Source organism: Phyllostomus discolor, chromosome 3, assembly GCF_004126475.2.
Source record: "Phyllostomus discolor isolate MPI-MPIP mPhyDis1 chromosome 3, mPhyDis1.pri.v3, whole genome shotgun sequence".
NCBI lineage: Eukaryota > Metazoa > Chordata > Mammalia > Chiroptera > Phyllostomidae > Phyllostomus > Phyllostomus discolor.
The window spans coordinates 122856979-122873123 of record NC_040905.2 but is presented as its reverse complement, the minus strand read 5'-3'; the positions used below and the strand labels follow the sequence as shown (position 1 = coordinate 122873123).

General features: G+C 40.6%; 1 protein-coding gene across 2 annotated transcripts in view; it reads right to left on the bottom strand.

Annotated features, from left to right (window-relative positions):
* COG7 (component of oligomeric golgi complex 7) overlaps positions 1-16145 on the bottom strand; it is a 77602-nt gene that overhangs the window by 56911 nt on the left and 4546 nt on the right. For both annotated transcript variants that reach the window (XR_004902130.1, XM_028508112.2), the window contains exon 4: positions 13182-13350. Coding sequence is in view for 1 of the 2 variants with exons in the window: in XM_028508112.2 (XP_028363913.1) it covers positions 13182-13350 (169 nt within the window). In the remaining variant the exon portion in view is untranslated. The remainder of the gene's footprint in view (positions 1-13181; positions 13351-16145) is intronic.

Sequence of the window (16145 nt, the reverse complement as noted above, 5' to 3'; positions counted from 1 at the left end):
TTACACTGGAGCACCTTATACATGGCAAAATATGGTAAGTAAAGTTAAGGGCAGAATATGTCTCTCGATTGGACACTGCTTGTTTAGAATTAACACATCAATAAGCATCATTAAATAATGGTATAGGAGAGAATGGGGGAAGGGGAGAGGACAGCTATGAAAGCTAAATCCTTAGCTAGAACAACAGGAAGTCAATACACAATGTCTAAAATTGACATACAAAGTATAATACTAGAGAACAAAAACTCTAGAAATTAAAAGTGGTGGTCTCCTAGGATGGGAAGTGGGACATAAGAAGATATAAAAAGATGGTGCTATTTTTCCCTATAAGACCTTCAGTATAATTTAACTTTTTCAAAAGTGTAGCTGACAAAAAAAAATCAGCTGAATTCAAGAAAAAGAAAAACAAAGTAATTAACTCATTTGTGGGTCTGCATTTCCAATTTGTAGTTTAGGTAAATCTGCTGAGCTTCAGGCCTTTTAGAAATGAGGTAGCTCTCGCTCAAGTAGAATCTCCAGGAGTTCCTTACTGGCCTCACAGGAATTTTTCCCTTGGGCTACTACTGTAGGAACTACAAAGTCTCCAAACAGGAGGTCCAAGAGAAAGAATGTTCCCGGCACTCTCACAGTCTCATTTAATCCTCCCAAAACAGTATGGTCCTATTCCATACTCATCTTACAGAGGGGGAAACTGAGGTCTCCTTGTTCATATGCAGCAGACCAGAGATTTAAAGCTAGGTCTGTCCCTCCAAAGTCACCACTGCTTCCAGTTAGCCACACTCCTCAGGAGACTTAATAATAAATTGTTAATGGGGGGAAGGGGGGAGGGTTGGGTGGAGGGGCTGAAACGGGAGTAGGGGGCAGAAAACTGTACTTGAACAATGATTGAAATAAAAAAAAAAAAAATGAAAAAAAAAAAAAAAAAATAATAATAATAAATTGTTAACAGAGACGAAATTTCCCCGAAGAGAAGCTCCTCAATCTGTTCAGGCAAACTATGCTCTGTCCCAAGCCTTCCTTTCCAGCATCATCACTGACCACTTTCCAACATTCACTCCACTAAAATGGGCTTAATTATTATTCCCCAAAACAGATCCTGAGTTTTCCTACTTCTGTACCATTCAAACATATGATGTTCCCTCTACTCCAAATGCTTGCCCTCACCTATTAAAATCTTACACCCAGGAGAAAATGCTCATACTTTACTGTAACTGGAGAAAGAACAACAAAAAAGATTTGTGTATACTCAAGGTATATACTTTTGTTGAAAGATATATGTAGGGCAAGATGGAGGACTAGGTGGTTGCACCGTACCTCCTCATACAACCAAGATTAGAAAACCAATAATTTACAACAATAATTTACTATCAGAATAGTAAAGATCCGGCCAGATCCGGCAGAGGATTTATCTGAATGGAAGTCGGGCAGCCAAGAAGTTGAAGTAGACACGTTCATCCGGACTGGTAGGAGAAGACGAGCCGGCGGGCGCGGGGCTGGCTCGGCTCGGCGGCGCGCGGAGGTCGGGGGAAGGTTTGGCGCGAAATCGGCGCAAAAGCCATCGGGCGCGTAAGAAGGCAGCGGTGATCCCTGAGTATGCAAGCTGCGGCTGGCAGACCCAGAGGGGCAGCGATTGTGGACCAGGGCAGAACTCGCGGCCCGGAAGCCCAGACAAGGGTCTGAGTCCAGGGGAACGGAACTACCGCCATCGTTTTCTCCCGCCCCGCCCCCACATATAACGTCACAATCTAGCGACTGGGGTGCCCAGCCCCAGTGAGCACCTAAGGCTCCGCCCCCCACCGTAACAAGAGCAACCAGACCGGGGGGGAAAAAAAAAAGGAGAGACGGGGAAAAAAAAAACCATGTTTTCAACAGAGCAAATCAGTCCCCTAGGACTCATCCTTTTGAGCGACCAAGAATTAGCCAATCTATCAGATGCGCAGTTCAAAACACTGGTGATCAGAAAGCTCATGGAACTGGTAGATTTTGGACGAAATTTAGATGAAAGAATGCAGAGTACCATAAAATAGATGCAGGAAGACACGCGGAGGAGAGCCAATAGTGAAAGGAAGGAATATGAGTCTCCAAACAATACAGTGGACCAGAAGGAAGATAGAATCAACCAAGCAGGAAAGCATGATGAAATAAGAATTCAAAAAATTGAGGAAAAGATTAAGAGCATCCAAGACACCTTTAAACGTTCCAATATCCGAATTATAGGGGTACCAGAATCGGAAGGGGAAAAGCAACAGATTGAGCACGTATTTGAACAAATAATAAAGGAGAACTTCCCCAATCTGGCAAAGGGAACAGTCTTCCAAGAAATCCAAGAAGCTCAGAGAGCCCCACAGAAGTTGGACCCAAGAAGAAACACACCAAGGCACATCATAATTACATTAGCCAAGGTAAAAACGAAGGAGAGAATCCTAGAAGCAGCAAGAGGTAAGGGGACAGTAACCTACAAAGGAGTTCCCATCAGACTGTCAGCTGATTTCTCCAAAGAGACCTTACAGGCAAGAAGGGGCTGGAAAGAAATATTCCAAGTCATGAAAGACAAGGACCTACATCCCAGATTGCTCTATCCAGCAAAGCTCTCATTTAGAATGGAAGGGCAGATAAAGTGCTTCTCAGATAAGGTCAAGTTAAAGGAGTTCATCATCACCAAGCCCTTATTTTATGAAATGCTAAAGGGACTTATCTAAGAAAAGAAGATAAAGAAAAGACATGTATAGTAAAAGGACAGCAAACTCACAAATATCAACAACCACACCTAAAGCAAAACCAAAAGAAACTAAGTAAACAATTAGAACAGGAACAGAACCACAGAAATGGAGGGCACATGGAGGGTTAGCAGCAGGAGGGTGGGAGGAAGAGAGAGGGGGAAAAGGTATAGAGAATAAGTAGCATAGAATGTAGGTTGAAAATAGATAGGGGGAGGGCAAGAATAGTACGGGAAATGTAGAAACTAAAGAACTCATAAGTATGACACATGGACATGAACTAAAGGGGGAAATGTGGGTGGCAGGGGGTACAGGGTGGAGGGGAGAGAAGGGGAGAAATGGGACAACTGTAATAGCATAATCAATAAAATATATTAAAAAAAAAAGAAAGAAAGAAAGATATATATATACAAAGGGGCCCTGATCAGTGTGGCTCAGTTGGTTGGGCATTGTCCCACAAAGTGAAAGAAAGGTTGCTGGCTCAATTCTCAGTTGGGGCACAATCCTGGGTTGCACGTTCAGTCCCCAGTCAGTGCACATAGGGGAGGCAACTGATAGATGCCTCTCTCTCACATCAATGTTTCTCTCCTCCTCTTTCTCCCCTGCTAATCCCCTCTCTAATAAAAATCTTTAGAAAAAAAATATATGTATACAAAGGGAAAAAATGGAAGAAAACACTAGTAGTCTTCTCTGGGTGGTGAGTTTGCTGCTAAATCATTTTCTATATTTTTCAAATTCTCAATAACCTGTATATGTATTACTTTTACAACTAGAAACAATTTTTAAATGCTTTAAAGTCATCTCTCTTTCACGGTTCTGCACACATACTAGCTCTTGCCTAAAAACGTTCTCAGTTTTCCTTCATCCTTTCCTTCATCTCAGGGCAAGCTTAGGCGACTTTCACATTCCATTCTGTAACTATTTGTGCACTGTTCTCTCCCAACCTCACCTTCAATTAACCTGTCCTGATGGACAGAAACCTTATACTTTACTTATCTTTATATTCCCTACTGTTCCTCACATCATTAATAACTTGAAAAAAATTTCCCTTTGAAAATTCTTACTGTGATCACACCAGATGGGAATTATAAAAAACACAAACAAACTCAACTCCTAGATTTGGTAGCTTGAGGAACAAGTAAATCACTTGGTAAACATCAGCATTCCATACATAGCAATGAACTCTAAGAGCTGACTCCTGGGTCTAATATCAAATAATTGCTGACATGCTTCCCTAAGAGCAGAGGAAATGACTAAACACAGCACTTGATTCCAGGATGACCACAGAAAAACAGGAGGGCCGTCCCTGCCGGCCCTGAACATGCAGAAACCCCGCCATGTCTCATCTGCCCCCTTCTGGCCAAAGCGTAGATACCACAATCTTACAATTTAATGAAAAAGAAGGAAAAAATCCTGAGTAGACAAGTGCCCAACCTTTTATATCTGCTTTGTTCCCCTTCATCTCCGGGAAGCCCAATAAACAGCTGAGATGGAAAATCTGTAATAGCTACCATCACGGAGACAATCCAGCTAAACTTGGGAGAACTACCAGTTAGATACCACTTTAATGCACAAGAATCCATGAGTTAGAAAATGACTATTTGCCTTTAAAATTCTTACTATTTCCATAAGACCACTTAATTAAATGCATCTTTCTGCTACAAGCAAAATTATGCCACAGAAAGTTACTTCAAATTACTTCAACTGAACAAATGAATTTACTGGCTGTATAAAATGAAACAGGCATGTACATTTAGAGATTATCACTCTGGGAAAGAAACAGAAAAGGGTAATGTGTTAGGGATGTATGAATTTGTCAGAGCTCTCCCTTTAAGGACTGTAAGACAAAGAAGCACCTTGGGCCCTGGCTTGTGTGGCTCAGTTGGATGGAGCATCATCTTCCTAAAGGGTAATGGGTTCAATTCCCTGTCAGGGCACACGCCTAAGTTGCTGGTTATATCCCTAGTCCCGGAACCAGTGCATACAAGAGGCCACCAATCAACGCTATCTCCCATCAATGTTTCTCTCGCTCCCTTCTACTCTATCTAAAAGCAATGAAAAACTGTTGTGTGAAGATTAAAAAAAACAAACAAACAGGAAGCACCTTGACCTTCCAGGACAGACAGCTGATTAAAGAGCACTTGGCAGGGGGTAGGGGGCGGGCAGGAGGACTCTTCCTGACATTCATCAAAACTAACCACCAAAAGAAAAAAACACCATTTCATCTATGTTGAAGCCAAGAAAATATCTGTACTACAGACTTCAAAGAATGCCAATCAGATATTCAATCATTTTGGTTCAAAAGGAATGGAAATGCTGGGAGTACTCTGAATATAAGCATGGAGTATAGTACGCTGGAAAGAAGTCAAGACAGGAAGCAAAGAGAGGTCTGGGCAAGGCGTGGGAAAAAGGCCTATTTCCACACAGTATATCACTGGGTACCGCCAATCATTCATCAACACTGGTGAGTGCACACTTCACAATTTCGAAACTTACTACAAAGCTAAAATAATCAAAACAGGGTAGTACTGGCACAAAAATAAACAGATGTTGTAATATTCATACCAAAGTGGAACTGCAGACAAAAAGCACTGAATGGGGTCACAGCAATATTGATAAAAATGGTATTTAAGCCCCAGTAGAGTAGTTCCAGCCAAAATAGAGGCATAGGTAGAAACAATTGGACTCCTCAAAAGTCCAAAGAAGGAAACAACCCATTTAAAAACAGAAAACAGGACTTCTGGCCAAGATGGAGGCATAGGTGGATGCACCGTGCCTCCACACACAACCAACATAGAGACAACAACAATTTAGAAACAGAATAACATCCAGAACTGACAGAAAATTGATCTGAATGGAAGTTGGACAACCAAGAAGTTGAAATATACCCATTCATCCAGACCGGTAGGAGGGGCGAAGTCAGGCAGCCAGGCGCGGGTCATAGTGGGGAGAGCAGAGAGTTGGGACCAGGCGGTAAGGCATTCAGGGGCATGTAAAGCATCCAGGGCGCGCAACACCGCAGCAGGTGAACCCTGAGTACGCAAGTAGCAGCTGGCAGACCCAGCCAAGGGGTAGCAACCGGCAGACCCAGAGAGGCAGCAATTGTGAAGCAAGGCAGTGCGCGCAACCCAGAATCCCTGTGCTGGGAAATAGAGCCTCGGGACACTGATTGAGGACACCTGTGGGAGTTGAAGCACACAGAGTGACACCCCGACTCACAGGAGAGGTCCTTGGAGTGTCCGACAGGGTGCACAAGCCTACCCACACGGGAATGGGCACCCAAAGGGCCCAGTTTGCTGGGGGGAAGCAGCAGAAGGGACTGAGGTCCCACAGAGAGCAGAGCAAACGCCATTGTTCCCTCTCGATCCCGCCCCCAAACACATCGTCACAACTCAGCGACTGGGATGCCCTGTCCTAGTGAACACCTAAGGCTCCACCTCTTACTGTAACAAGCAAGACCAGACCAAAAAAAAAGAGAGAGAGAGAGAGAGAGAGAGAGAGAGAGAGAGAGAGAGAGGGAGAGAGAGAGAGGGAGAGAGATGGCTGAAAAAGAAGAACAAATCAGCAGGCTGCAAACCAAAGTGTCGCAGGTTCCATTCCCAGCCAGGGTACATGCCTGGGTTGCAGGCCATAACCCCCAGCAACCGCACACCGATGTTTCTCTCTCTCTCTCTCTCTCTCCCTCCCTTCCCTCTCTAAAAATAAATACATAAAATCTTTAAAAAAAAAAAAGAAGAAGAAGAAGAACAAATCAAAGCCCCAGGACCCATCCTTTTAAGTGACCGAGAGATAGCCAACCTATCAGATGCACAGTTCAAAACACTGGTGATCAGGACACTCACAGAATTAGTTGATTTTGGTCACAAATTAGATGAAAAAATGAAGGCTATGCTAAGTGAAATAAAGGAAAATATACAGGGAACCAATAGTAATGGGAAGGAAACTGAGACTCAAAACAATAGAATGGACCAGAAGGAGTAGAGAAACAATCAAACAGAAAAGAATGGAGAAATGGAGAATGGAGAAAAATGAGGAGAAGCTTAGGAACCTCCAGAACATCTTTAAACGTTCCAACATCCGAATTATAGGGGTACCAGAAGGAGAAGAGGAAGAGCAACAAGTAGAAAAGTTATTTAAACAAATAATGAAGGAGAACTTCCCCATTCTGGCAAAGGAAATGGACTTCTAGGAAGTCCAGGAAGCTCAGAGAGTCCCAAAGAAGTTGGACCCAAGGAGGAGCACACCAAGGCACATCATCAGTACATTAGCCAAGATTAAAATGAAGGAGAGAATCCTAGAAGCAGCAAGAGATAAGGAGACAGTAACCTACAAAGGAGTTCCCATCAGACTGTCAGCTGATTTCTCAAAAGAGGCCTTACAGGCAAGAAGGGGCTGGAAAGAAGTATTCCAAGTCTTGAAAGCCAAGGACCTACACCCAAGATTGCTCTATCCAGCAAAGCTTTCATTTAGAATGAAAGGGCAGATGAAATGCTTCTCAGATAAGGTCAAGTTAAAGGAGTTCATCATCACCAAGCCCTTATTTTATGACATGTTAAAGGGACTCATCTAAGAAAAAGAAGATAAAAAAACATGTATAGTAAAATGACAGCCAACTGACAATTATTAACAACCACACCTAAAACAAAACCAAAAGAAACTAAGCAAACAACTAGAACAGGGACAGAACCACAGAAATGGAGGTCACACGGAGGGTTAGCAACAGGGGAGTGGGTGGAGGAGAGAGGGGGGAAAGGTGCAGAGAATAAGTAGCATTGATGGTAGGTAGAAAATAGACAGGGGGAGGGCAAGAATAGTATGGGGAATATAGAAAAGCTAAAGAACTTACGACACATAGACATGAACTAAAGGGGGGGAATGTGGGTGGGAGAGGGTATACAGGGTGGAGGGGAGTGAAGGGGGAAATGGGACAACTGTAATAGCATAATCAATAAAATATATTAAAAAAAAAACAACCAGAAGCGCCACAAAATCGAACTCTATGGAATCCAATAATCAAGGAATTAAAGAAAAAAACATTCATCCAGATTGGTAGGAGGGGCAGAAACAGGCAGCCAGGGCAAAGAGGATGCATGACAAAGTGGCAGCTGACAGACCTGGCAGTTCACATGCAAATAAATCAGGAGGAACAAATGGGAAGTGACACAAACTGAGTAACCCAGGGTTCCAACACAGACAAGATAAGGCCTAGAACCTCTGACTGTAAAAACATGTGTAGGTTGGGGAGGCGGGAGAAACGGCCAGTCTCTTCAAAGTGAGATGAGAGTCGAGCAACCATCATTGTGCCTTCTCTGACATCTCTCCCACATGCAGCACCACAATGACACCAAGTGGGAGCCCCGCCACGGTGAATACCAAAGGCTCCGCCCCTTACATCATTCCAGGTGCACCAAGACAAAGAAACGTAACCCAAGTGAAAGAACAGATCAAAACTCCAGAAAAAGACCTAAATAACGAGGAGATAAGTCAACCTATCAGATGCAGATTTCAAACACTGGTAATCAGGATGATCACAGAGTTGACTTAGTTCAGTTACAAAATAAAGGTAGAAGTGAAGGCTATAGAAAGTGAAATAAAGGAAAATGTACAGTGAACCAACAGTGAATGGAAGGAAGCCTGGACTCACATCAACAATTTGGAACAAAAGGAAGAAATAAGCATTCCACCAGAACATGATAAAGAAACAAGAATGCAAAAAAATTAGGAGAGGCTTAGGTACCTCCGGGACAACTTTAAACATTCCAATATCCACATCATAGGGGTGCCAGAGGAGAAAACGCAGAGCAAGAAATTGAAAACTTATTTGAAAAAATAATGAAGAAAACTTCCCCAGTCTGGTGAAAGAAACAGACATGTAAGTAAGTCCAGAAGCTCAGAGAGACCCAAAGAAGTTGGACCCAAGGAGGTACACACCAAGACATATCAATAAAGTACCCAAGATCAAAGACAAAGAGAGAATCTTAAAAGTAGCAAGAGGAAAGGAGAGAGTTACCTACAAAGGAGTGCCCATAAGACTATCAGGTGATTTTCCCTAAAAAACCCTTATAGGCTGAAGGGCAAGGAAAGAAGTATTCAAAGTCATGAAAGGCAAGGACCTATATCCAAGATTACTCTCTCCAGCAAAGCTATCATTTAGAATGGAAGGACAGCTAAAGTGTTTCACAGATAAGGTAAAGTTAAAGGAGATCATCATCACCAAGCCCCTATTATATGAAATGTTAAAGGGACTCATCTTAGAAAAAGAAGAGGATCAAAAGTATGAACAGCAAAATGACAGCAAACTCACAACTATCCACAACTGAACCTAAAAACAAACTAAGCAAATGAATAGAACAGAACAGGAAAAGAAACACAGAAATGGAGATCACACGGAGGGTTATCAGTGGGGAGGAAGAGGGATGAGAAAGGGGGAAAAGGTACATGTAATAAGAAGCATAAATGGTAGGTAGAAAATAGACAAGGGGAGGTTAAGAACAGCATGGGAAATGGAGAAGTCAAAGAACTTATATGTATGGCTCATGGACATGAACTAAGCAGGTGGGATGCTGCAGGCAATGGGGGTACCAGGGGGAGGCGGATAAAGGGGAAAAAAAAGAATGAGACAACTGTAATAGCATAATCAATAAAATAAAAATAAAAATAAAAAATGAGAGTTAATTTTTAAAAAATAGAGAGTAAGAAAGAATAAAGGCTTCTCAACTGTTTTCATGAATCCAACAGATTCGTGGTACTGCAACCTGACAAAGATACTGACTAATGGGATCTTAATGAAAAAATTCTAAGTAAAATGTCAGCAAACATCCAGTAGGACATTAACACATACATACACACACCATGGACAGGTGGGGCTTCATGAATTGCAACATTAGAAATGCTATTAATATGATTTGCCATGTTACTAGGTCAGAGAAAATAAAAATAATACATTTGATCTTGATAAATGCTGAAAACGCATTTAATAACATTTGACAACAATTTTTTTAAATTACTTAACACAGTAATATTAAGTGCTGACTATGAGTCCCATTTTGGTGTGGCTTCACCACCTGGGCATAGGAGGCCAGACTTTTGCAGGTCCCGAACCACAAACAGAAATGGAGTGTGAAAAAATCATCTTCAGAGGGAGAACAGCATTATTGTTTGGCATAAGGAGGTTATTAAGCTGCTCCTACCCACACTGAACACTCAACTAGCCAGAGGATCATTCTCTAAAGGTCCTATATGGGAAAAGAGATGACTGTATACCCCAACAGGCCTAGGAGAGTCTTGGTTTATATCTACTGTCCCACCTTCATTATTAAAATCACCCCCTTTCCTTTCAAAACTGTCATAGTTTAATAACAAATTACATGGCCAAACTCATATAATGAAATTTTACAGTGTTTATATGTATGATAAGCATTTATACATACACAGGTCTACATATTCATATTAACTCTCTAGCTATAGAGTTTCAAAAAAAGTAATTAATGAAGCCTGGTCTCAGCAAACATAACCATATTAAAACAAATTTAAGACATCAAACAGAACTCCTAAGGTAGCAGACTTAATTTCATCATCAGAAATGTGCCATCACATAAACAAAACCAATACTACCTTTCAGGAGCCAAGCAATGAAAGCATTTCAGAAAGGAGGGAGCAAAAAACATTAAGTATTGTTGACAATGAGAAACAGTAAAGTATAAGTTGTAGGCCTCCAAGTTTGCTGATGATACTTGTTGAAGAGCTTCAACGGAACAAGTTCAAGACAATTAAACTCACAGGATAAGTTAAGGGCTTGCAAGTAAAGAAAGCAGGAGCAGTGAGTACAGATAATGTTCTGTCCAAGATAAACAGCTGTGAAGGTAAAAAAACAGCTTTACCGCTGCTTCCTCCTGGTTAACGATTGTGTGAATGAAAGGGAACGGGAGTTAGATAAACATGTTGAAATATCACTGGAAAATAACATACCAACATAATATTCTTCAAAAGGGTCACAACTCATCAAGTGGTACACTTAAGATTTGTTCATTTCTCACCCTGGCTCATGTGGCTCAGTGGATTGAGCGACGGCTTGCAAATTAAAAGGTCACTGGTTTGATTCCCAGTCAGGGTACACACCTGGGTTGCAGGCCAGGTCCCCAATTGGGTGCATGTGAGAGGCAACTGATTGATGTATCTCTCGACTGATGTTGTCATCGTCTTTTTCTCTCTCCCTTACCCTCTCCTATAAATAAATAAATAAAAGCTTCAAATAAAAAAAGATTTGTTCATTTCTCTACATGTAAATTTTACCCCCCAAAAAGAAAAAAAAAACACAAACAAATACTAAACTCAAGTTACTAACGTGAATCTGAATTGTTTAGGAGTGAAGCGTACTGCCCTGGCCGGTGTGACTCAGTATATTGAGTGCTGGCCTGTGAACCAAAGGATCGACAGTTCAGTTCCCAGTCAGAGCACATGCCTGGGTTGCACGCCAGGTTCCCAGTGGATGGTGCACGAGAGGCAGGCACATATTGATGTTTCTCTCCCTCTCTTTCTCCTTCCTCTCTCTTCTGTCTAAAAAAATCTTTAGAAAAAAACATTTAAAAAAAGAGTAAAGCGTCCCGATGTCTCTAACTTACTTGAAACTGCATCAAAAAATAAGATGAGAGTTCAGGTCAACATGGAGGTGTAGGTAGAAACCCTTCGATTCACTGCACAACCAAAAAGAGGATTAACAACCAATCTGAAAACAATAAAAACCAGAAGTGCCAGAAAATCAAACTGAATGGAACTCTGACAACCAAGGAATTAAAGAAACATTCACCCAGACTGAAAGCACCACAATGCAGCAAAGAGGGTTGCCTCATCCTGGTGAATACTTAAGGCCCCACCCCATTACAACATAACAGGTGCACCGAGACAAAGAAATACGGCCCAAATGAAAGAAAAGATCAAAACTACAGAAAAAGAGCTAAGTAACCAGGAGATAGCCAACCTATCTGATGCAGAGTTCAAAACACTGGTAATCAGGATGCTCACAGAAATGGTTGAGCTTGGTCGCAAAATGAAGGAACAAATGAAGACTACCGAAAGTGAAATAAGGGGGAATATACAGGAACCAACAGTGAAGGCAATAAAACCGGGGCTCAAATCCATGGTTTGAAACAAAAAGGTAGTAAACATCCAACTGAAACAGAATGAAGAAACAAGAATTCAAAAAATGAGGAGAGGCTTAGGAACCTCAGGGACAACTTTAAACGTTCCAATATCCAAATCATCAGAGTGCCAAATGGAGAAGAACAAGAGCAAGAAATTGAAAACTTATTTGGAAAAAATAATGAAGGAAAACTTCCCCAATCTGGTGAAGGAAAGAGACTTCCAGGAAGTACAGGAAGCCCAGAGAGTCCCAAAGAAATTGGACCCCAAGAAGAACACACCACTGTATGTTACCTAACATTAAAGATAAGGAGAGATTATCTCCTTATCTTTATCTCCTTTTAAGATTAAAAGCAGCAGGAAGAAAGGAGAGTTACCTACAAAGGAATGACCATAAGACTATCAGCTGATTTCTCAAAAAAAACCTTGCAGGAAAGTGGCTGGAAAGAAGTACTCCAAATCATGAAAGGTAAGGACCTACATCCAAGATTATTCAATCCAGCAAAGCTTTCTTTTAGAATGGAAGGACAGATAAAGTGCCTCACAGATAAGGTCAAGTTACAGGAGCTCATCATCACCAAGCCCTTTTTATATGAAATGTTAAAGAGACCTATCTAAGCAGTAGAAGATCAAAAACTATGAATAGTAAAATGACAACCAACTCACAACTATCAACAACTGAACCTAAAAAAGAAACAAAAACAAAAACTAAGCAAACAACTAGAACATGAACAGAATCAGAGAAATGGACATCACATGGCAAGTTATCAGTGGGGGGCAAAGAATGGGGGGAGGAAGGTACAGGGAATAACAAGCATAATTGGCAGGCATAAAATAGACGGGGAGAAGTTAAGTATGGTATAGGAAACAGAAAAGTCAAAGAACCTAGTATGTACAACCCACTGACATGAACACTAAGTGAAGGTAATGCTGGAGGGTTAGGGGTGCAGGGCTAAAAGGTGATAAAGGGGAAAAAATTAGAAAAATTGTAATAGCATAATAAAATATACTTTTAAAAAATCCCATGAAAAATAAATAAGATGATGAGTCTCAAGAGCTGGCCAGATGGGCAGGTATGTGACAAAGCAAAGGTGGCAAAATACTAATGCTGGGATCTAGATGGTGTTTTGTTGTACACCTATTTCAACTTTTTGACATTTTGAAATTTTTCATGTAAAATGTTGAAGTTAAGGCAACCACGATAAAGTTATAATTTACTTCCAATATACATAATTTAATCAACATTGAGACATTGTAAAGGCTGAAGACTCAAATAGCCTTATCTCTGTACAGAGGGGTACATGGTAAGAAACAGCCAGCACTCACCTACAGACTTTGAGGTAAACGCTGCCACAATCTGGGGGCTGGCCAAAGCCTCCAGCCTGTTCTTCAAGGCCTCCAAGTGCACACATTTTTCTGAGTAGTCTGGTGTGTCAATAAGCATCATTAAGCTGTTCTGCATGCCTGTTAGTTTGGCAGAAATCACACCTATGTCCTGCAGAAAAAACACAGAGGATACCCATTTTATAATAACCCTGCTACTTCAGTTAATAATGGAGAAAAATACATAAAAAAGCATAAAATAAGAAAATGGCCAATAAAAATGTGCTTACTGGTACTAGTACTCAAATAAATGCAAATTGAGATGAGAAAGTGCCATTTTCTTAACAAAACTGAAAAAAGGTTTTAAAAATTATAATACTTATTTTTGGTGAGGTTGCAAAAAAAAGTCTGTCAGGTGCTTTAAATTCATATTATCTTTCTGGAAAGCGATTTAGTACCATACATCAAGAGCCTTAAAAATATTCACAACCTTTGACCTGGTAGTCCCTCTTTTAGAAATTTGTCTAAGGAAATAATCAGAGTACACAAAGATATTAATGTATTATAATTAATTAGTGCAATGTTAGTGTTATAACAACAAAACCTGGAAGCACCCTAAATCTTCTATAATAAATAAAATAGAAATTATGGATTACTCATAATGGCAGGTGGAATATTATAGTCACAGATGTCTTTTTCTTTTTTTAAATAGCTTATTGATTATGCTATTACAGTTGTGCCATTTTCCCCCTTCACTCCCTCCACCCTGTACACCCTCTCCCACCCACATTCCCCTCCTTTAGTTCATATCCATGTGTCATATTTATAAGTTCTTTAGCTTTTCTATATTTTCCATACTATTCTTGTCCTCCCCCTGTCTATTTTCTACCTACCATCTATGCTACTTATTCTCTGTACCTTCTCCCCCCTCTCCTCCTCCCACTCCCCTGTTGCTAACCCTCCATGTGATCTCCATTTCTGTGGTTCTGTTCCTGTTCTAGTTGTTTGCTTAGTTTCTTTTGGTTTGTTTTAGGTTAGGTTTAGGTTTAGGTTGTGGTTGTTAATAATTATCAGTTTGCTGTCATTTTACTACACACGTTTTTTATCTTCTTTTTCTAAGTTCCTTTAACATGTCATAAAATAAGGGCTTGGTGATGATGACTCCTTTAACTTGACCTTATCTGAGAAGCATTTCATCTGCCCTTTCATTCTAAATGAAAGCTTTGCTGGATAGAGCAATCTTGGGTGTAGGTCCTTGGCTTTCAAGACTTGGAATACTTCTTTCCAGCCCCTTCTTGCCTGTAAGGTCTCTTTTGAGAAATCAGCTGACAGTCTGATGGGAACTCCTTTGTAGGTTACTGTCTCCTTATCTCTTGCTGCTTCTAGGATTCTCTCCTTCATTTTAATCTTGGCTAATGTAATTATGATGTGCCTTGGTGTGTTCCTCCTTGGGTCCAACTTCTTTGGGACTCTCTGAGCTTCCTGGACTTCCTAGAAGTCCATTTCCTTTGCCAGAATGGGGAAGTTCTCCTTTATTATTTGTTCCAATAACTTTTCCACTTGTTGCTCCTCCTCTTCCCCTTCTGCTACCCTTATAATTCAGATGTTGGAACGTTTAAAGATGTCCAGGAGATTCTTAAGCCTCTCCTCATTTTTCTGAACTCTTGTTTCTTCATTCTTTTCCATTTGGTTCTTTTGTCCTTCTGGTCCACTCCATTGATTTGAGTCCCAGTTTCTTTCCCATCATTACTGGTTCCCTGTATATTTTCCTTTATTTCACTTAGCATAGCCTTCATTTTTTTCATCTAATTTGCAACCAAATTCAACCAATTCTGTGAGCATCCTGATCACCAGTGCTCTGAACTGTGCATCTGATAGGTTGGCTATCTCTTCATCGCTTAGTTGTATTTTTTCTGGAGCTTTGATGTGTTCTTTCATTGGGGTCATTTTTTTCTTGACACTCCCACAGAAGATATTCTTAAAAAGTATTAATTATATAGCAAAATACCACTTATTATTAACCAAAAGAAACAGGATACAAAAGCATATTGACACTAAAATATATATAAATGTATATTACCTATAGTATATGTATACATACAAATACATAAGTAAAAATATATACAAATACAGAGAAAAAGTATCTAATAAACATAAAAAACATATTACTAGGGGATAAGAATGAGAATCATTTTGTTTTCTTCCATGCATTTTTCTAATTTTTCCAAATCTCCTAAGATACACATAGATTATGTTTGTAACTAGAAAAATAAATGCTATGTTTACAAAAGAACTAAGAGTATAATCACTAACTGCACTTCGCTTCAGTACTCAACACATCTGTGATGTGTCAGAGACTGTATGAGGTGTTTGAAGATGAGGAAGGTCACATTACTGTCCTGAAGTTCACAGAGTACTGGGACAGAAGACTGCAATACAATTTTAAAAATATGCCTCAGTGTTACAGAAGCACAGGTGAGGGAGCAATCAATGTTGCATGTAAGAGGTGAAGGGCTAGCAGGGAGGATAAGAAAGGAGGTGATACTTCAGCTGGACCTTGAAGGATGAGAGGAAGTCTACTATCTGTAAGAAAAGAGAGGAAGGACAGTTCAGGCAGAGAAGGAAGATATAAAAGGATGGTGTTAACAATTCAGAGCAATCACAATGTAGAGTTCATCTGGAGGGGGTGGCCACAGAAAAAGTCACACATACCCCTCTGTGAAAGACAGGCTACACCTATGAGTATGCATAAGATTTATCTGGTAGACAATGGGGAACTGATGAAGGTTACAATGGGAGGACAAAGGACAGGGAAATGAAATGTGTCATTCTATGCTTTAGAATATCTCTCTGGTCCCATGTGGAGGATAAATTGGAATGTGGGAGGGACCTGGCAGCAAGACCAATAGGTGGCTATGGCACTGGTCTAGCAGTAAACCAACTGGAAAGCATGACTGGAGTGATAGC